General features: G+C 49.8%; 1 protein-coding gene across 1 annotated transcript; it reads right to left on the reverse strand.

The window, feature by feature from the left end:
- Positions 1 to 3,519: 3,519 nt before the first annotated feature.
- Positions 3,520 to 20,950, reverse strand: LOC148474601 (speedy protein 1-A-like). The gene is made up of 3 exons (XM_088458397.1): positions 20,877 to 20,950; positions 7,274 to 7,427; positions 3,520 to 3,675 (listed from the first exon to the last, which is right to left on the reverse strand). The coding sequence occupies exons 1-3, from the start codon at positions 20,948 to 20,950 to the stop codon at positions 3,520 to 3,522; spliced, it is 384 nt and encodes a 127-aa protein (XP_088314523.1).
- Between the last annotated feature and the right edge of the window lie 1,852 nt (positions 20,951 to 22,802).

Consider the following 22,802-nt stretch of genomic DNA (forward strand, 5'->3'; position numbering starts at 1 on the left):
TCTCCCTACCACCCACTGCCTCTCCCTGTCATCCTCTACCTCTCCCTGTCATCCTCTACCTCTCCCTGTCATCCTCTGCCTCTCCTGTCATCCTCTACCTCCCCCTACTACCCATTACCTCTCCCTGTCACCCTCTACCTCTCCCTGTCATCCTCTACCTCTCCATGTCACCCTCTACCTCTCCCTGTCATCCTCTACCTCTCCCTACCACCCATTGCCTCTCCCTGTCATCCTCTACCTCTCCCTGTCAACCCCTACCTCTCCCTGTCATCCTCTACCTCTCCCTACCACCCATTGCCTCTCTCCCTGTCACCCTCTACCTCTCCCTGTCATCCTTCCTCTGCCTCTCCATGTCACCCACTGCCATTGCCTATCACCCTCTACCTCTCCCTGTCACCCTCTCCCTCTCCCTGTCACACTCTCCCTCTCTCTGTCACCCTCTACCTCTCTCTGCCATCCTCACCTCTCCTTGTCACCCTCTACCTATACCTGTCATCCTCTACCTCTCCCTGTTATCCTCTGCCTCTCCCTGTCACCCTCTACCTCTCCCTGTCACCCTCTGCCTCACCCTGTCACCCTCTACCTCTCCCTGTCACCCACTGCCTCTCCCTGTCATCCTCTACCTCTCCCTGTCACCCTCTACTTCTCCCTGTCACCCTCTACCTCTCCCTGTCACCCTCTGCCTTTCCCTGTCAACCTCTGCCTCTCCCTGTCATCCTCTACCACTCCCTGTCATCCTCTACCTCTTCCTCTCCATGTCACCCACTGCCTCTCCCTGTCACCCTCTACCTCTCCATGCCACCCACTGCCTCTCCCTACCACCCACTACCTCTTGCTGCCACCCTCTTCCTCTCACTGTCACCCTCTACCTCTCCCTGTCATCCTCTACCTCTCCCTACCACCCATTGCCTCTCTCCCTGTCACCCTCTACCTCTCCCTGTCATCCTTCCTCTGCCTCTCCATGCCACCCACTGCCATTGCCTATCACCCTCTACCTCTCCCTGTCACCCTCTACCTCTCCCTGTCACCCTCTGCCTCTCTCTGTCACCCTCTACCTCTCCCTGTCATCCTCACCTCTCCCTGTCACCCTCTACCTGTCATCCTCTACCTCTCCCTGTCATCCTCTGCCTCTCCCTGTCATCCTCTACCACTCCCTGTCATCCTCTACCTCTTCCTCTCCATGTCACCCTCTACCTCTTCCTCTCCATGTCACCCACTGCCTCTGCCTGTCAACCTCTACCTCTCCATGTCACCCACTGCCTCTCTCTACCACCCACTACCTCTTGCTACCTCCCTCTTCCTCTCACTTCCTACTGCCATTCCATGTTACCTTCTCCCTGCAATGTACAGCCTATCCCTGCCACCCTCTACCTCTCCCTGTCATATTCTAAATCTCCCTAGCACTCACTACCTCTTCCTGTCATCCTCTACCTCTCCCTGTCATCCTCTGCCTCTTCTGTCATCCTCTACCTCTCCCTACTACCCACTACCTCTCCCTGTCACCCTCTACCTCTACCTGTCACCCTCTACCTCTCCCTGTCACCTTCTACCTCTCCCTGTCATCCTCTACCTCTCCCTACCACCCATTGCCTCTCCCTGTCATCCTCTACCTCTCCCTGTCACCCTCTACCTCTCCCTGTCATCCTCTACCTCTCCCTACCACCCATTGCCTCTCTCCCTGTCACCCTCTACCTCTCCCTGTCATCCTCTACCACTCCCTGTCATCCTCTACCTCTTACTTTCCATGTCACCCTCCACCTCTTCCTCTCCATGTCACCCTCTACCTCTTCCTCTCCATGTCACCCACTGCCTCTCCCTGTCACCCTCTACCTCTCCATGTCACCCACTGCCTCTCCCTACCACCCACTACCTCTTGCTACCACCCTCTTCCTCTCACTGTCACCTACTGCCATTCCATGTTACCTTCTCCCTGCATGTACAGCCTATCCCTGCCACCCTCTCCCTCTCCCTGTCATATTCTAAATCTCCCTACCACCCACTGCCTCTCCCTGTCATCCTCTACCTCTCCCTGTCATCCTCTGCCTCTCCTGTCATCCTCTACCTCTCCCTACCACCCACTACCTCTCCCTGTCACCCTCTACCTCTCCCTGTCATCCTCTACCTCTCCCTGTCACCCTCTACCTCTCCCTGTCATCCTCTACCTCTCCCTACCACCCATTGCCTCTCCCTGTCATCCTCTACCTCTCCCTGTCACCCTCTACCTCTCCCTGTCATCCTCTACCTCTCCCTGTCACCGTCTGCCTTTCCCTGTCAACCTCTGCCTCTCCCTGTCATCCTCTACCACTCCCTGTCATCCTCTACCTCTTCCTCTCCATGTCACCCTCTACCTCTTCCTCTCCATGTCACCCTCTACCTCTCCCTGTCACCCTCTACCTCTCCCTGTCACCCACTGCCTCTCCCTGTCATCCTCTACCTCTCCCTGTCACCCTCTACTTCTCCCTGTCACCCTCTACCTCTCCCTGTCACCCTCTGCCTTTCCCTGTCAACCTCTGCCTCTCCCTGTCATCCTCTACCACTCCCTGTCATCCTCTACCTCTTCCTCTCCATGTCACCCACTGCCTCTCCCTGTCACCCTCTACCTCTCCATGCCACTCACTGCCTCTCCCTACCACCCACTACCTCTTGCTGCCGCCCTCTTCCTCTCACTGTCACCTACTGCCATTCCATGTTACCTTCTCCCTGCCATGTATAGCCTATCCCTGCCACCCTATACCTCTTCCTGTCATATTCTAAATCTCCCTACCACCCACTGCCTCTCCCTGTCATATTCTAAATCTCCCTACCACCCACTGCCTCTCCCTCTCATCCTCTACATCTCCCTTCCACCCTCTGACTCTTCCTGCCACCCTCTTCCTCTGCTTCTCACCCACTGCTTCTCCCTGTGACTCTCTCCCTGCCACCTACTTCCTCTCTCTAGCCACTCATTGCTCCCCCTGTCACCCACAGCCTCCCCCTGCCGCCCACTGTCTACACAGTCACCACCTGACACCCACTGCATCTCATTGACACCCACTACCTAGCCCTGTCACTCTCTGCCTCTCCAGGCACCCACTGTCACCCACTGCCTCTCACTGTCACCATCTGCCACTCACTGTCACCATCTGACACTTACTGTCACCATCTGCCACTCATTGTCACCCTCTGCCTCTTTACAACACCTTCTGCCTCTCCCTGTCAACCTTTATGTCTGTCACCCTCTGCCTCCCCATGTCACCCACTTCCAGTCCCTGTCACCCACTGCCTCCATCACCCTCTCCCTTTACCTGTCCCTGTCACCCTCTACCTCTCCCTGCCACCCACAACCATTCACTGTCCCACTACCATTCCCTGTCATCCTCTCCCTGCTACATACAGCCTCTCCAAGCCACTCTCTGCCACTCATTGTCAACCCCTGCCACCCTGGGCCTCTCCAAATCACTCTCTGCCTCTCCCCGTCACACTATACTTCTCCCCGTGTTGCTCTCAGGATATTTTCTTCCTCCTCTGGATGTAGCAGCTCTAGAGCAGTGAGCAGGAGGAGACTCCGGGCTGCTGAGGAGGAGGGTCACACAGGTGACAAGCTGGGATTGGACGCCCAGGATATGTTCTTATTGCCAGGCCATGGTGGATTTTGCGCTCTCTCCTCCATGCAGGGTGACTGTCGTCTCTCATCACCTAGTATAAGAAAACTGTAATTTAGATGAGGCCACACAAGTGATTCTGAGGGCCATAATCAGCTCACAGGCTGTCAGATGCTCTAGAATAATGATACACATCTTGTGGTGCCCAGAATCTGTTTTTTGGGCCCTTGAATGCCCGATATGATTGTCTGGGGTTTATGCAGAGTTGGCTGCAAAATTAGAGAGGTTATTATTATTGTAAAAGGCATTTGCAAAATATAACGTATTTCTGCCTATACCAGAGCCTGAGATATAGCAGATGTCACAAACGGGATGTAGTCAGTGTAGGTAGCAATTTACTATGTCGACATTCTGAATGTCAACACAATGGCAACGGTTATTATGTTTATTATGTAGACATTGTTAAATTGTCAATAGGCAACAATTAAAATTAGGCTGTGGACAGGAGGCTTAAGGGGCCCATTCACTAGGCGACCTGAATACCTGAATGACTAGCGTTCAGTCCTTCAGGTCGCCTAGGTGCAGTGCCCGCACTGAACGGCGTTCACTGAACGTCATTCAGTGCAGGAGACCGACCTCCTATCTCTGAACATGCTGAACCTGACGATCGTCGTCAGGTTGATGGGCATGTTCAATAGATAGTCAGCAAGGACCCACTGTGCATACGCATCGCTGGTCCTTGCCGGCTATCCATTACACGATTTGTTGAACGATGCGACCAAAACCTCCTGGTTTTGGTTGGATCGCTCAAAAAAAAATTGTGTAATAGATACGTCCCTTTAGAGGTTGGGAGTAAGGGAAGGTTAGGGTTAGGCGGCTGGGGGAAAGTTAGGGTTAGGCACTAGGGGAGGGTTAGGGGTAGTAGGGATTAGGGTTAGGGGAGAAATAGTCACCAAAGCACTGGAGCATCGGAGGTCTGACCTGTAAGTGAGAGTTACATGACTGCCGGGACCAGGAAAGTAACAGCCACTGCAGCAGCCAGGAGCAGGTAAGTGACCACTAGGTCACCAGTGACAAGGGACCTCATTCAGAGTCGGTCAAAGCGGCCGCACGGTCGTACGGAAAAAGGGGCCGGATATTCAAATGATTCCCTCACAAGTTGCGTCCCTAAGTTCGGATCGGTAGTTGGTCGACCAAGGGGAGGAAGCGGTCGGAAGACAAAAAAATACGCCCCCTTCTCATACGCTTTGCACATCATCTCCGGGCATATAAGGATTAATCGAGACCATCGGGAACCATCGGCACTGGTCGTAGAGCTTAAGGTTGACCATACCCTCTCTTAAGCTCTACGATCATGTCAGTGTAAAAACCTCCCATGTCACATGTGCCATGACGCTACTTTGTTAATTATGCACTCCCATAATCCGTATGCACTCCCATAAAACGCCGTTCGCATAATGAGGCACGCCTGCGTTCAGATCTCCACTCCCCCGTTTTCAAGCACCTTCCCCTGTTACCACCCACAAATGCCTCCATCTGTCACTCAAACTACCGACCTGGCTGTGTTCAAGGAGAGAGAAATTTCTGATCGTAGCGGCTAGTTTGCGCACGTGCATTGCGAACTTTACGCATGCGCAGTATAGCGAACATCGGTGGCGTACGACCATGCGGCTGCTTCGACCGACTCTGAATGAGGTCCAATATGTCAACATTCTAAAATGACTGCATTTTATCAGTGTCTATATGATGAATGTTGACATGGCCAACGATGACATTATGACCATGTCGACATTCTCATGCTGACATGATTAATGACCTATCATACCACCATACCGCACCCATCACAGACATCAGTAACACGGCTAATCTCTCTCCGCAGACATAACTCCCCATCTCATGTGGGAATAAGTTTTGCTTAAACACACTGACAACACTGATAGTCTATGCAGTGGCGTAACTATAAATTTTGCTCCCCCATGCCAAAAAAGTTTCAGGCGCCCCCCTCCCGCCCAACTCCCTCCCACCCAAAGATCGAACACACCCAAAGACGACGTTTAAGGTGTGTGGTTACATGATACAGCAACGTGCCTTACACATTATGACACACTAAGTAATGCCACTTACAACACAGTGTGCCACACCGGAATGCCCCTTACAACACATTATGCCACACAGCAATGCCCCTTACACATGCCACCCTGTAATAGTGCCCCTTATGCAATGCCCCCTGTAGTAGTGCCCATTATGCAGGGCCCCCTGTAATTGTGCCCATATGCAGTGCCCTTTCTAGTAATGCCCCCTGTAGTTGTGCCCATTTTAGTAGTGCCCCTGTATTTGTGCCCAGTAGTTGCTCCCTGTAGTGAGCCCCCTGTAGTTGCCCCTTGTAGTTGCCCCCAGTAGTGAGCCCCCAGTAGTTGCTCTCTCCCCCCCCGCGCACACAAACACACAAGAAAACAAAACAAAAAAGAAAACACTTACCTTTATCCCCGCTCCAGTGCTGCTGCCGCCCATACCCCGGCGTCCGTTCCTCGGCACTATGGGTGTGACGTCATGACGTCACTCCCAAAGTGCTCTGCGCGACCCGGAAGACGGAGCTCACTCCTGAGCTCCGTCCCCGGCGTCAGCTCCTCGGCACTATGGGAGTGACGTCATGACGTCACTCCCATAGTGCCTTGCGGGACCCAGAAGTCGGAGGGAGCTCCGTCCTCCGGCTGCCGCCGGGGGTTTGAATAGGAGCTGGGCGCCCGCTGGTAACACACTCAGCGGGCGCCCGGCAGATGGAGGGAGTCACGAAGTTCCTCCACTGAGTGGCGTAACTACTGCCCCTGTCGCCCCCAAGCTATCCAGCGCCTCCAAGCCACCGCGGGGGCTGCGGGGGCAGTAGTTACGCCACTGAGTCTATGCCCGGGTGACAAAGAGCATCTTCTGCAGAGCAATGTGACACCGGAGTTATCAGCTAGAAAAGGTCAGCACCAGCGCTCTGCAATAGTTCCTATTGGGTATAGGGAAATGCTGGGAAATGGTTACCATGTATAATAAGGAGAATGTTCCCTGTTACATGTAACCTCACTGACACACGTGTGACCTATTCCCCAGTGACAATATGCCCAGCCCTGTGAGCCAATGCTTTACCCTATACACATTCAGGGCATGATGCTGGTATATAATAAGTGGCTTATTTATCAAAGAATATTTGCGGGATATCCCCCGGGGAAACAAAAAAACATTGTCAGATAAAGTTATCAGGAGAAGGTTCTGTTTGTAGTCACTTTACTTTTACACATCATAGTAACAGTCTCCTACCAGAGCCCATGTCCCTGCAGGTGTATGTAATGTATCCTGGTACATAATGTCTTATTGTCATGGTAAGAAATTATAATTAAAATCAGATAATTAATAAATGGGCCCCTAGGAGAGATCCCCATCTACAGAGGGACAGCTTTGTTTTGTTAATCTTTCATTGATGTTGCAGCTGATGCAGAGAATCCATAACTTGCACAAAGCACAATAAATATGTTATTCCCAAATACTCCAGATCTTAATCTTGTTACACTGGAATGAAATGTGTTTCCTCAGATACATGAAACATTACACTGCTCATTGTTGATAAGGGAGCTGGTGTGTACATAACTCTGCCATACACCGCACCTGTACACACATATATCCAACACTCATTGTACCGTGTTACACACCTCGTCCAGTTCTTCCTGAGTCACAAATGTTCGGTGCTGCATTCTGTGCCACAGGGCGTCCTTCACCTTCCAGAATCTCTTGAGTAGTGGTCTGAAGCGGACAGTCTGGCGTTCCATCTGCTGGTGATCCTCCTCCATCTGGTTTGCAAGATACCTACAGAAACAGACCATGCGGAGTAAGGTTTGTGCCGTATAGTCACCAGCTTTACATAATATGTATCATTATTAAAGGGGATCCACCATGACTTTCACAGCTTCTGTTTTGTTACATACAGGAGAACTGGAGTCTGTGCCCATGTCTAGTTACATTTGTGCACCAGGCCCAGCACATGCTAAGAGGAAAACTGGGGTCTGTGCCCATCTCTAGTTACAGATGTGTCCTTATACATTAGGGGTGAGCGGGTTCGGATTTCTGAAATCCGAACCCCCCTGAGCCCCCCCTATCCGAGTCCGATCCGAGTCAGGCTCGACTTTTCCCGCCTGACTCGGATCTGAAATCGAGGCAAAACGTCATCATCCCGCCTTCCGAGTCTCGCGGGTTTTGGATCCTATATAAGGTACCCGCGTCGGCGCCATTTTCTCACTCGGCTGTGGACAGTGAAGAGGGAGGGTGGGAGTTAGGGCTGTGTAGTGTAGTGTAGTGTAGTGCTGCTGTTGTCCACTACTTCAAAGTCCATAGGGGCTGGCTGTGTTGTGCTGTGCTGCTGTTGTTAATAGGGGCTGTGTCCACTACTTCAAAGTCCATAGGGGCTGGCTGGACTGTGTTGTGCAGTCAGTTCTCCATAGGGGCTGTGTCCACTCCAAAGTCCTGTGCAGTGTCCCAGTCCTAAAGGGGTGCTGTAGTGTTGTCCAGGGGGTGCTCTGTCCATCAGGGGTGCTCCCCCCAAGTGCTAAAAAAATAATATATTTTCTGTGTTTGTGAATTGTGTGCGCAGTAGCCGCACGTGCATCAACAAAGTAGTGCCAAGCGTGCGCCTGTGTCATAAGTAAAGGGCCGGCTGGCTTGACCGTTAAAGGGTGCTGTAACCCCCGAAAGTACACTCCAGTCCAAACCAAAAAAAAAATTATTTTCTGTGTTTGTGAATTGTGTGCGCAGTAGCCGCACGTGCATCAACAAAGTAGTGCCAAGCGTGCGCCTGTGTCATAAGTAAAGGGCCGGCTGGCTTGACCGTTAAAGGGTGCTGTAACCCACGAAAGTACACTCCAGTCCAAACCAAAAAAAAAATTATTTTCTGTGTTTGTGAATTGTGTGCGCAGTAGCCGCACGTGCATCAACAAAGTAGTGCCAAGCGTGCGCCTGTGTCATAAGTAAAGGGCCGGCTGGCTTGACCGTTAAAGGGTGCTGTAACCCCCGAAAGTACACTCCAGTCCACACCAAAAAAAAAATAATTTTCTGTGTTTGTGAATTGTGTGCGCAGTAGCCGCACGTGCATCAACAAAGTAGTGCCAAGCGTGCGCCTGTGTCATAAGTAAAGGGCCGGCTGGCTTGACCGTTAAAGGGTGCTGTAACCCCCGAAAGTACACTCCAGTCCAAACCAAAAAAAAAATAATTTTCTGTGTTTGTGAATTGTGTGCGCAGTAGCCGCACGTGCATCAACAAAGTAGTGCCAAGCGTGCGCCTGTGTCATAAGTAAAGGGCCGGCTGGCTTGACCGTTAAAGGGTGCTGTAACCCCCGAAAGTACACTCCAGTCCAAACCAAAAAAAAAATTATTTTCTGTGTTTGTGAATTGTGTGCGCAGTAGCCGCACGTGCATCAACAAAGTAGTGCCAAGCGTGCGCCTGTGTCATAAGTAAAGGGCCGGCTGGCTTGACCGTTAAAGGGTGCTGTAACCCCCGAAAGTACACTCCAGTCCAAACCAAAAAAAAAATATTTTCTGTGTTTGTGAATTGTGTGCGCAGTAGCCGCACGTGCATCAACAAAGTAGTGCCAAGCGTGCGCCTGTGTCATAAGTAAAGGGCCGGCTGGCTTGACCGTTAAAGGGTGCTGTAACCCCCGAAAGTACACTCCAGTCCAAACCAAAAAAAAAATTATTTTCTGTGTTTGTGAATTGTGTGTGCAGTAGTCGCACGTGCATCAACAAAGTAGTGCCAAGCGTGCGCCTGTGTCATAAGTAAAGGGCCGGCTGGCTTGACCGTTAAAGGGTGCTGTAAACCCCAAAGTACACTCCAGTCCAAACCAAAAAAAAAAATATTTTCTGTGTTTGTGAATTGTGTGCGCAGTAGCCGCACGTGCATCAACAAAGTAGTGCCAAGCGTGCGCCTGTGTCATAAGTAAAGGGCCGGCTGGCTTGACCGTTAAAGGGTGCTGTAACCCCCGAAAGTACACTCCAGTCCAAACCAAAAAAAAAATATTTTCTGTGTTTGTGAATTGTGTGCGCAGTAGCCGCACGTGCATCAACAAAGTAGTGCCAAGCGTGCGCCTGTGTCATAAGTAAAGGGCCGGCTGGCTTGACCGTTAAAGGGTGCTGTAACCCCCAAAGTACACTCCAGTCCAAACCAAAAAAAAAATATTTTCTGTGTTTGTGAATTGTGTGCGCAGTAGCCGCACGTGCATCAACAAAGTAGTACCAAGCGTGCGCCTGTGTCATAAGTAAAGGGCCGGCTGGCTTGACCGTTAAAGGGTGCTGTAACCCCCAAAGTACACTCCAGTCCAAACCAAAAAAAAAATATTTTCTCTGTTTGTGAATTGTGTGCGCAGTAGCCGCACGTGCATCAACAAAGTAGTGCCAAGCGTGCGCCTGTGTCATAAGTAAAGGGCGGCTGGCTTGACCGTTAAAGGGTGCTGTAACCCCCAAAGTACACTCCAAACCAAAAAAAAAATAATTTTCTGTGTTTGTGAATTGTGTGCGCAGTAGCCGCACGTGCATCAACAAAGGAGCAGCGCCAAGCGTGCACCTGTGTCCCATAAGTAAAGAGCCAGCTGGCTCATTTCTTAAAGGCTGGTGTAACCCACAAAGTGCACTACTCTCCAGCAAAAATAAAAAAATATTTTCTGTGTTTAGCCGCACGTATATATCAAATCGATATAACATAAATGGAGGACCAAGCTTTCTCTGATAAAAATAAAATAAAGAAACTGGTGTAGCTGGCACTGAGGAGGAAGTTGGCGAGGAGGATTCTGATGGTGATGTGGTTTGTTTAAATCAGGCTCCGGGGGAGACAGTTGTTGTCCGTGGGATGAAAAAGCCCATCACGGTCATGCCTGGGCAGAAGACCAAACATTCCACCTCTTTGGTCTGGCAATATTTCTATCCAAATCCGGACAACAACTGTCTTGCCATATGTACCATATGTAAAGGTGAAATAAGTAGGGGTAGGGACGTCAACCACCTAGGAACATCCTCCCTTATACGGCACCTGCAGCGCGTTCATAAAAAGTTACTGTCAAGTTCAGAAACTTTGGCTAAGACCGTAAGCAGTCCAGGGACACCTAAATCCCGTTGTCCTGTTGTATCCAAGCGCCTGCAAACCACACCGTCAACTCCCTCCTCGTCAATTTCCTCCTTAGTCAGGATCGGAAGTAGTCCTGCAGGCCATGTCACTGGCATGACTGACTCTCCTATCCGGGATTCCTCCGGAGGATCCTGCATTGCTACGCCTACTGCTGCCGCTGCTGCTGTTGCTGCTGCTGGGAGTCGTTCATCATCCCATAGAGGAAGTAGGAACACCACTACTTTTACTAAACAATTGACGCTCCAACAGTCCTTAGCGAGGAGGATGAAGTACGACAGCAGTCATCCTGAAGCAAAACGTATAACTGAGGCCTTGACTGCTATGTTGGTGTTAGACGTGCGTCCGGTATCCGCCATTAGTGCAGTGGGATTTAGACAATTGATGGAGGTAGTGTGTCCCCGGTTCCAAATCCCGTCTAGATTCCACTTCACTAGGCAGGCGATACCGAGACTGTACAGAAACGTCAGAAAAAGTGTCCTCAGTGTCCTGAAAAATGCCGTTGTACACAATGGCCCTCATTCAGAGCCGTACGCTCTGAGCAGAGCGCACGCTCTGAATGAGGGCCGGGCTCCATCTTCATGGAGCGTCCTCCTGGTCGCTCGTATAGCTGTGGGTCACCACCCACAGGCTATACGAGCGTGCTTTGTGATGGCCGCGATGGTCGAGACCATCGCGACCATCGAAATTGCGAGCCGGAGCCTGCGGTTGAGGTTTTCAACCGCAAGCTCCGGAGTGATTTTGGCTCTATCAGAGCCAAAATCACTCCCACTGACATCACTAGTGATGTCAGTGGGCCGGCTTCTGACGGGAGGCGTTCCCGTGGGAACGCCCCCGTCAGGGAGGCATGCCCCCGGCACGCCCACCAAAGGGGGCGTGCTGTCAATCAACATTGACAGCACGCCCCCTTTGATCGGACACAACGAGCGAAGGACTTTCCTTCGCTCGTCGCGTCTGGCGCATGCGCACGACGGAGCTCCCTCCGTCGTGCGCATGCTCAGTCCATAACATCGACCCACTTGCGAGCGGACAGCCGCTCGCGAGTGGGTCTGAATCAGGCCCTATGTCCACTTAACCACGGACATGTGGACAAGTGGAACAGGGCAGACTAAGGACTATATGACTGTGACAGCCCACTGGGTAGATGTATCACCTTACGCAGCAACAGCAGCAGCGTCACCAGTAGCAGCATCTCAGAAACGCCAGCTCGTTACAAGGCAGGCTACGCTGTGTATCACCGGTTTCAGTAAGAGGCACACCGCCGACAACCTCTTAGAGAAACTGAGGGAAATCATCGCCCAGTGGCTTACCCCACTTAGACTCTCCTGGGGATTTGTGATATCTGACAACGCCACCAATATTGTGCGGGCATTACATCTGGGCAAATTCCAGCACGTCCCATGTTTTGCTCACACAATAAACTTGGTGGTGCAGAATTTTCTGAAAAGCGACAGGGGCGTGCAGGAGACGCTTTGGGTGGCCCGAAAAATTTCTGGCCACTTTCGCCATTCAGCGACTGCGTGCCGAAGACTGGAGCGCCAGCAAACACTCTTGAACCTGCCCCGCCATCACCTGAAGCAAGAGGTTGTGACGCGGTGGAACTCAACCCTCTATATGCTTCAGAGGATGGAGGAGCAGCAAAAGGCCATACAAGCCTATACATCCACCTATGACATAGGCAATGGAGGGGGTATGCACCTGACTCAAGCGCAGTGGAGAATGATTTCCGTGTTGTGCAAGGTTCTCCAGCCCTTCGAACTTGCCACACGTGAAGTCAGTTCAGACACTGCCAGCTTGAGTCAGGTCATTCCCCTCATCAGGCTTTTGCAGAAGCAGCTGGAGAAAGTGAAGGAAGAGCTAAGACGGAGCGATTCCGCTCGGCATGTGGGACTTGTGGATGAAGCCCTTCATTCGCTTTGCCAGGATTCCAGGGTGGTCAATCTGTTGAAATCAGACCACTACATTTTGGCCACCGTGCTCGATCCTAGGTTTAAAGCCTATGTGGTGTCTCTCTTTCCGGCCGACACAAGCCTGCAGAGGTGCAAAGACCTGCTGGTGAACACACTGTCAGCTGAAGCGGAACGTGACACGTCAACGGCTCCTTCTTCATTTTCTCCCGCAACTGGGGCTGCCAGGAAAAAACTTAGGTATCCTAAGCAACCCGCTGGCGGTGATGCAGGGCAGGCAGGACCAAGTTTGGACATCTGGTCCGGACTGAAGGACCTGGCAACAATTTCTGACATGTCTACTGTCACTGCATATGATACTGTCACCATTGACAGAATGGTGGAGGATTACATCGGTGACAGCATCCAAGTAGGCATGTCAGACAGTCCATACCTGTACTGGCAGGAAAAAGAGGCAATTTGGAGGCCCCTGTACAAACTGGCTCTATTTTACCTGAGTTGCCCCCCCCTCCAGTGTGTACTCCGAAAGAGTGTTTAGTGCAGCCGGGAACCTTGTCAGCGAAAGGCGTAGGAGATTGCTTCCACAGAATGTGGAGAAGATGATGTTCATCAAAATGAATTATCAGCTCTTCCAGGGAGACCAGCCTCCAGAAGGTACAGAGGGACCTGTGGTGGTGGATTCAAGTGGGGACGAGTTAATACTTTGTGAGGATGAGGATGTACACACTGAAGAGGGTGAGGAATCGGTGGATGAGGAGGATGAGGATGACATCTTGCCTCCGTAGAGCCAGTTTGTGCAGGGACACATTAATTGCCAGCTTGTTTTGTGGGGGCCCAAACGAACCAATCATTTCAGCCACAGTTGTGTGGCAGACCCTGCGCTGAAATGATTGGTTTGTTAAAGTGTGCATGTCCTGTTTATACAACATAAGGGTGGGTGGGAGGGCCCAAGGACAATTCCATCTTGCACCTCTTTTTTTTCTTTGCATTATGTACAGTTTGGGGCCTAGTTTTTCAAACTGCCATCCTGTCTGCCACTGCAGTTTCACGCCTAGATGGGTCACGTGTTTGTGCCGCCCACTCGTGTCACTTAGCATAGTCATCCAGCTACCTCGGTGCAACCTTTTGGACATAAAAACACTATTGTGAGGTGTGAGGTGTTCAGAATAGACTGGAAATGAGTGGAAATTAAGGTTATTGAGGTTAATAATAGCATAGGAGCAGAAAAACCTACAAATTCTGTGATTTTAGCTGTTTTTATGCTTTTTTAAAAAAAAAATACAGATCCAAAACACAAAACCCAGAACCCAAAACACGGAAGGGTGGTTTTGGCAAAACCAATCCAGATCCAAAACACGAAGAAAGATCCAGATCCAAAACCTAAACACAAAACACGATGCACACCCCTATTATACATCTTTACTCTAGTCATGGCAAAAAGCCCCTCTGGGTGCGCCAGGTCGCATGAGACTCTGCAAGCATCGGGTGTCTTTTTTACATCTTTTTTTTTTGCAAAAAGGTGACTAGGACATAGCAGTGAGCGTGAGCTGCCAGATCCTGTACAACACTGCTAGCGTCAAGCATTAATGTACTACAATCAGGGCCGGATTATAGGGAGGGCGACAGAGGCGGTCGTCCTGGGGCCCCCAAAGCCGACCCCTTCCCCAAGATGAACTGTTTTTTTTTTCTTGTATCGGAGCCGCCAACCGCGGCCCACGATTATGCTCCGCCCCCTCCTGGCATTTAGCTCCGCCCCTTCTGCTGCTGCTGGACTGCTGCATCTGAATTAAGCTATGTTTATATGTGTATCTGTCTCTGTGTGTGTGTTAATATTAGGGGTGTGCACCGGCCACTTTTCGTGTTTTGTGTTTTGGTTTTGGATCTGGATCTTTCTTCGTGTTTTGGATCTGGATTGGTTTTGCCAAAACCACCCTTCTGTGTTTTGGGTTCTGGGTTTTGTGTTTTGGATCTGTATTTTTTTTTTAAAAAGCATAAAAACAGCTAAAATCACAGAATTTGTTGGTTTCTCTGCTCCTATGCTATTATTAACCTCAATAACCTTAATTTCCACTCATTTCCAGTCTATTCTGAACACCTCACACCTCACAATAGTGTTTTCATGTCCAAAAGGTTGCACCGAGGTAGCTGGATGACTATGCTAAGCGACACGAGTGGGCGGCACAAACACGTGACCCATCTAGGAGTGACACTGCAGTGGCAGACAGGGTACATAATGCAAAGAAAAAAAAAGAAGTGCAAGATGGAATTGTCCTTGGGCCCTCCCACCCACCCTTATGTTGTATAAACAGGACATGCACACTTTAACAAATCAATCATTTCAGCGCCAGGGTCTGCCACACAACTGTGGCTGAAATGATTGGTTCGTTTGGGCCCCCACAAAACAAGCTGGCAATTAATGTGTCCCTGCACAAACTGGCTCTACGGAGGCAAGATGTCATCCTCATCCTCCTCATCCACCGATTCCTCACCCTCTTCAGTGTGTACATCCTCATCCTCACAAAGTATTAACTCGTCCCCACTTGAATCCACCACCACAGGTCCCTCTGTACCTTCTGGAGGCTGGTCTCCCTGGAAGAGCTGATAATTCATTTTGATGAGACATCATCTTCTCCACATTCTGTGGAAGCAACCTCCTACGCCTTTCGCTGACAAGGTTCCCGGCTGCACTTAAACACTCTTTCGGAGTACACACTGGAGGGGGGGCAACTCAGGTAAAATAGAGCCAGCTTGTACAGGGGGCCTCCAAATTGCCTCTTTTTCCTGCCAGTACAGGTATGGACTGTCTGACATGCCTACTTGGATGCTGTCACCGATGTAATCCTCCACCATTCTGTCAATGGTGACAGTATCATATGCAGTGACAGTAGACATGTCAGAAATTGTTGCCAGGTCCTTCAGTCCGGACCAGATGTCCAAACTTGGTCCTGCCTGCCCTGCATCACCGCCAGCGGGTTGCTTAGGATACCTAAGTTTTTTCCTGGCAGCCCCAGTTGCGGAGAGAAAATGAAGAAGGAGCCGTTGACGTGTCACGTTCCGCTTCAGCTGACAGTGTGTTCACCAGCAGGTCTTTGCACCTCTGCAGGCTTGTGTCGGCCGGAAAGAGAGGACACCACATAGGCTTTAAACCTAGGATCAAGCACGGTGGCCAAAATGTAGTGGTCTGATTTCAACAGATTGACCACCCCTGGAATCCTGGCAAAAGCGAATGAAGGGCTTCATCCACAAGTCCCACATGCCGAGCGGAATCGCTCCGTCTTAGCTCCTCCTTCACTTTCTCCAGCTGCTTCTGCAAAAGCCTGATGAGGGGAATGACCTGACTCAAGCTGGCTGTGTCTGAACTGACTTCACGTGTGGCAAGTTCGAAGGGCTGGAGAACCTTGCACAACACGGAAATCATTCTCCACTGCGCTTGAGTCAGGTGCATACCCCCTCCTTTGCCTATGTCATAGGTGGATGTATAGGCTTGTATGGCCTTTTGCTGCTCCTCCATCCTCTGAAGCATATAGAGGGTTGAGTTCCACCGCGTCACAACCTCTTGCTTCAGGTGATGGCGGGGCAGGGTTCAAGAGTGTTTGCTGGCGCTCCAGTCTTCGGCACACAGTCGCTGAATGGCGAAAGTGGCCAGAAATTTTTCGGGCAACCCAAAGCGTCTCCTGCACGCCCCTGTCGCTTTTCAGAAAAATTCTGCACCACCAAGTTTATTGTGTGAGCAAAACATGGGACGTGCTGAATTTGCCCAGATGTAATGCCCGCACAATATTGGTGGCGTTGTCAGATATCACAAATCCCCAGGAGAGTCCTAAGTGGGGTAAGCCACTGGGCGATGATTTCCCTCAGTTTCTCTAAGAGGTTGTCGGCGGTGTGCCTCTTACTGAAACCGGTGATACACAGCGTAGCCTGCCTTGTAACGAGCTGGCGTTTCTGAGATGCTGCTACTGGTGACGCTGCTGCTGTTGCTGCGTAAGGTGATACATCTACCCAGTGGGCTGTCACAGTCATATAGTCCTTAGTCTGCCCTGTTCCCACTTGTCCACATGTCCGTGGTTAAAGTGGACATTGTGTACAACGGCATTTTTCAGGACACTGAGGACACTTTTTCTGACGTTTCTGTACAGTCTCGGTATCGCCTGCCTAGTGAAGTGGAATCTAGACGGGATTTGGAACCGGGGACACACTACCCTCCATCAATTGTCTAAATCCCACTGCACTAATGGCGGATACCGGACGCACGTCTAACACCAACATAGCAGTCAAGGCCTCAGTTATACGTTTTGCTTCAGGATGACTGCTGTCGTACTTCATCCTCCTCGCTAAGGACTGTTGGAGGGTCAATTGTTTAGTAAAAGTAAGTGGTGTTCCTACTTCCCTCTCTGGGATGATGAACGACTCCCAGCAGCAGCAACAGCAGCAGCGGCAGCAGTAGGCGTAGCAATGCAGGATCCCTCCAGAGGAATCCGGATAGGAGAGTCAGTCATGCCAGTGACATGGCCTGCAGGGACTACTTCCGATCCTGACTAAGGAGGAAATTGACGAGGAGGGAGTTGACGGTGTGGTTTGCAGGCGCTTGGATACAACAGGACAACGGGATTTAGGTGTCCCTGGACTGCTTACGGTCTTAGCCAAAGTTTCTGAACTTGACAGTAACTTTTTATGAACGCGCTGCAGGTGCCGTATAAGGGAGGATGTTCCTAGGTGGTTGACGTCCCACTACCCCCCTACTTATTTTCACCTTTACATATGGTACATATGGCAAGACAGTTGTTGTCCGAATTTGGATAGAAATATTGCCAGACCAAAGAGGTGGAATGTTTGGTCTTCTGCCCAGGCATGACCGTGATGGGCTTTTTCATCCCACGGACAACAACTGTCTCCCCCGGAGCCTGATTTAAAACAAACCACATCACCATCAGAATCCTCCTCGCCAAATTCCTCCTCAGCGCCAGCTACACCAGTATCCTCATCCTGTTGTACTTCAACAGTGACATCTTCAATTTGCATATCAGCAAGTGGACTGTGGGTGCTCCTTTCAGCACTTGCAGTGGGCGTGCAAATGGTGGAAAGAGCCACCTCTTCCCGTCCAGTGCTGGGAAGGTCAGGCATCACAACCACCACCACACTTGGACTCTCCTTGGGGATTTGTGATATCTTCTTAGAAAGCACAGTTCTTCGCTGTGCTTTTGCCAGCTTAAACTCTTTTGATTTTTTTAGTGGGAGGAGGGCTTCCATCGTCATGTGAAGCTGAACCACTAGTCATGAACATACTAGGGATCGACCTTAGCCGTTCCTTGCCACTCCGTGTCGTAAATGGCATATTGGCAAGTTTACGTTTCTCTTCAGCTGATTTAAATGTCTTTTTCAAGGTCATTTTCCTGAACCTTTGCCATTTGGGATTGTATGTGCCCTCTACTATGACATTGGGCATCGCCTTCGGCAGACGACGTTGATGGCATGTTATCGTCTATGTCATGACTGAGTGGCAGCAGCCTTCAGCACTAGGAGGAAGTGGTTCTTGATCTTTCTCTATTTTATTTTTATCGGAGAAAGTTTGGTCCTCCATTTATGTTATATCGATTTGATATATACGTGCGGCTAAACACAGAAAATAAATTTTTTTTTGGTTTGGACTGGAGTGTACTTTGGGGGTTACAGCACCCTTTAACGGTCAAGCCAGCCGGCCCTTTACTTATGACACAGGCGCACGCTTGGCACTACTTTGTTGATGCACGTGCGGCTACTGCGCACACAATTCACAAACACAGAAAATAATTTTTTTTTAGGTTTGGACTGGAGTGTACTTTCGGGGGTTACAGCACCCCTTAACGGTCAAGCCAGCCGGCCCTTCACTTATGACACAGGCGCACGCTTGGCACTACTTTGTTGATGCACGTGCGGCTACTGCGCACACAATTCACAAACACAGAAAATAATTTTTTTTTTTGGTTTGTACTGGAGTGTACTTTGGGGGTTACAGCACCCTTTAACGGTCAAGCCAGCCGGCCCTTTACTTATGACACAGGCGCACGCTTGGCACTACTTTGTTGATGCACGTGCGGCTACTGCGCACACAATTCACAAACACAGAAAATAATTTTTTTTTTGGTTTGGACTGGAGTGTACACTCAGGGGGTTACAGCACCCTTAACGGTCAAGCCAGCCGGCCCTTTACTTATGACACAGGCGCACGCTTGGCACTACTTTGTTGATGCACGTGCGGCTACTGCGCACACAATTCACAAACACAGAAAATAATTTTTTTTTGGTTTGGACTGGAGTGTACTTTCGGGGGTTACAGCACCCTTTAACGGTCAAGCCAGCCGGCCCTTTACTTATGACACAGGCGCACGCTTGGCACTACTTTGTTGATGCACGTGCGGCTACTGCGCACACAATTCACAAACACAGAAAATAATTTTTTTTTGGTTTGGACTGGAGTGTACTTTCGGGGGTTACAGCACCCTTTAACGGTCAAGCCAGCCGGCACTTTACTTATGACACAGGCGCATCGCTTGGCACTACTTTGTTGATGCACGTGCGGCTACTGCGCACTACAATTCACAAACACAGAAAAAATATTATTTTTTTAGCACTTGGGGGGGAGCACCCCTGATGGACAGAGCACCCCCTGGACAACACTACAGCACTCCTTTAGGACTGGGACACTGCACAGGACTTTGGAGTGGACACAGCCCCTATGGAGAACTGACTGCACAACACAGTCCAGCCAGCCCCTATGGACTTTGAAGTAGTGACACAGCCCCTATTAACAACAGCAGCACAGCACAACACAGCCAGTCCCTATGGACTTTGAAGTAGTGGACAACAGCAGCACAGCGGAGCACAGCGCAGCACAACACTGCACTACACTACACTACACAGCCCCTAACTCCACCCCTCCCTCTTCACTGTCCACAGCCGAGTGAGAAAATGGCGCCGACGCGGGTACCTTATATAGGATCCAAAACCCGCGAGACTCGGAAGGCGGGATGATGACGTTTTGCCTCGATTTCAGATCCGAGTCAGGCGGGAAAAGTCGAGCCTGACTCGGATCGGACTCGGATCGGGGGGGCTCGGGGGGGTTCGGATTTCAGAAATCCGAACCCGCTCACCCCTAGTTAATATGTATGTGTCTATATATATATATATATATATATATATATACTGTGGGTATATATATATATATATATATATGTGTGTGTAGTATATATATATATATATATATATATATATATATAAAAACTTATTGATAGGGGCCCTAACACATTTGTTGCCCAGGGGCCCCCACAGTCTTAATCCAGCCCTGACTACAATGAACTAGATGTAGCCTTTTTTAATTCCAAATTCCGTTGTGCTCCATATACACACTCAGGGCCTGATTCAGAGCCGGACGCTTTGACAAGAGCGCTCGCTCTGAATCAGGGCCCCCTACCTATTCTTGGAGCGGCCTCCTGGCCGCTCGCATAGCTGTGGGGTGACTACCCACAGTTTATTCGAGCGGCCAAAAAGATGGTCAAGGCCATCGCGACCATCGGGCTTGCGATGAGACCCTGCGGTAGGGTCTCGCTGCCGCAAGCCCAGGAGTGCTTTTGGCTCCAGTTCCAGTTCTCCCATGGGAACGCCTCCGTCTGGCAGCAACGCCCCCGGCACGCCCACCAAAGGGGGCATACTGTCACTCACCATCGACAGCACGCCCCCTTTGGTGCCAGACCCATAGCGACGGCTTGGCCATCGCTATTCGGGTCTCGCACATGCGCACGACGGAGCTCCCCTCCGTCGTGCGCATGCGCACTAGGGCACCATAGACCCGCTTGCGAGCGCTCAGCGCTCGCGAGCGGGTCTGAATCAGGCCCTCAGTCACACACAGATATACAAGTGTCTAATCAGCACAGTCTGCTGTGTCCTAATCACATCGTGATTTAGATGCATTATTGGAAAAAAAAGATGCAGATTTTTAATTTTGCTACGGGACTTAAGAGGCAATCTTATTAAAGGCAAAACCAACCTGGAATAGATTTTTCTTAATAAATTTCTGCTTTAAATCCAACTGCATACATCAACAGGAAATCGGTACTGTTGACAGATCACATCCTATTACATTGGACCTGTATCCATTATTATGTGGACAGTAACTAGTATTTATGTCAGTAAATAACCTATAACTTGGGTAATAAGTTTTCAGGGCTATATCTCCAGCTGTATCTGACCAATCACAGAGGGAAATACTTACAGTGCGCTGTAAAAATTGAGCCAGGTGTATTCACTGACAGTCAGGCCGGATCTCAGGAAATACACCAACACCATGGCCAGCAGGTACTAGGATAGAAATAGCAGTTATATAGTCAGAATGGAGAAACGCGTGTGTATGTACATACCTCAGCAGTCCTATTTCCCACCTATTACACACTACTGAGTATGAATATAAGGAGATAGTAATAGATAAGTAACAGTAACATAAATACCTTGTCTGACATTTCCTTGCAGCTGTCTAACTCCAGGAACCTCTTGGTGCAATCTTCCTCTGCAATGAGAAGCAGTAATGGTGCCATGTTATATGATATAGTGGCCAATATTTATATAGACTTTTCTCCAGGTAACTGTGAAGAAGACATAGGGGGAGGGGCCCCAGATTGCACGCCCTAAGCACAATGTGAGGTGCTACCTGCTGGGACTTGTAGTGCTGCAAGCAGAAAGAGAAAAATGCAAGTGCACACTCTAACTATGCTAAACCTAATAATAATACTGCTAAAATTAATCAAAGAGGTTCTTAGCATAATAATGGCCATAATTATGGGCCTGCCTACCGCATCCGGGTGACCTCTATCAGACACTCCTATGGAACAAATACAGGGCACAGGACCCCCCCACCCCAGGCCAACCCTTATGGCCATTATTATGCTAAGAACCACTTTGATGCAATTTAGCAATATTATTATTAGGTTTAGCATAGTTAGAGAGTGCACTTGCATTTTTCTCTTTCTGCAGGTAACTGTGAAGAAGAGTTGGTGTTGCCCATAGGAGCCAATCAGACATTTGCTTTCATTTATGTAGTACTAGAAAATGACAGAATCTCATTGGATGAAATGGACACTGACTTTCCTACACAGTTACACATAGAGTATTATCCCTTATGCTATAAATGTAGTAATGTGACATATTAGGCAAAACAGTACAAGGGAATGTTATCATAGTAAAGGTGAAATGATATTGTGCTGGGATGGGCGTACTCTGCCACCATGAGTTATAGGGCCTGATGCTTGTGTACTGTACATACAACACTCACATGGGAATGCTATTTGTACAGACCACAGAGCCAGGAACAGGACAAACCTTTCCCTAGCCCCATTGCTGGACACTCCGGCTGAGATGTGGGGGTGCAGGTATGAGGGGGGTCCCTACATCTGTACAGCGGTGATTAGTAAAGTCACTGTAATAGTAGGGTCTGTTATACAGTAGGCGATGTCTGTGGTGTGAATAGATGGTAAAGCAATAAGCCGTACCCAGCAGTACATAAAAGGCCGCTTTCTCCTCTGGTGTTGGTGTAGGAAACTGTCGGCCTTGGTCCTCTCCACCGACGTCCAGTCTTCTCTTCTTTGCTGGCTGCATCTCTGCGCTCGTCCTGCGGTGATAAATGATTCTATGATATATATGGTAATACTGATGATACTTATTTATACATGAAAGATTAGATTAGTGATCTGTCATCCATAAATGTACGCCTGCAATTCATAGTGTAATGTGGAAATGCAGCGACATGTTCTCCTAGCACATGAGGCCACATACTACTGGGGGAAACTGGCGCTATAACATGGGGGATACAGCTACGTTTACAGGACTACAGGCCGAGCTGACTACACGCAGGGGGAAGAGAGTAATAATGTAACTTCTTATCCTCCTACTAACACTCTATAGCTATATACTTCTCTCATATTATCTTTTCCTCCCAATATCCTACATGCTCCAGCCTCATGTATGTGTTATAGTAACTATGAGACTGAGGGGGCAGCAGAATGTTTATATCATGTGTCCTCTATCTCTGTGTGACTATATTTATAATGCCAGTGGTGCACTCAGGGGGAGGGGGTGTCCCGGTACTCAGAAACCCACCCATCATCATCTGGCCAGTAACCACCTCACTAACATACATAAAGCATCT

Source organism: Taudactylus pleione, unplaced genomic scaffold (assembly GCF_031769625.1).
Source record: "Taudactylus pleione unplaced genomic scaffold, aTauple2 ptg000828l, whole genome shotgun sequence".
Classification (NCBI taxonomy): Eukaryota; Metazoa; Chordata; class Amphibia; order Anura; family Myobatrachidae; genus Taudactylus; species Taudactylus pleione.

What these genes read in the sequence shown, in the direction of transcription:
- LOC148474601 (XM_088458397.1), bottom strand. Translation starts at nt 20,950, where the DNA reads ATGGTGTTGGTGTATTTCCTGAGATCCGGCCTGACTGTCAGTGAATAC. An exon ending in CTCAATTTTTACAGCGCACT is followed by an intron (nt 7,428 to 20,876) that starts GTAAGTATTTCC and finishes CTGTTTCTGTAG; the next exon opens with GTATCTTGCAAACCAGATGG. An exon ending in CTCAGGAAGAACTGGACGAG is followed by an intron (nt 3,676 to 7,273) that starts GTGTGTAACACG and finishes TTCTTATACTAG; the next exon opens with GTGATGAGAGACGACAGTCA.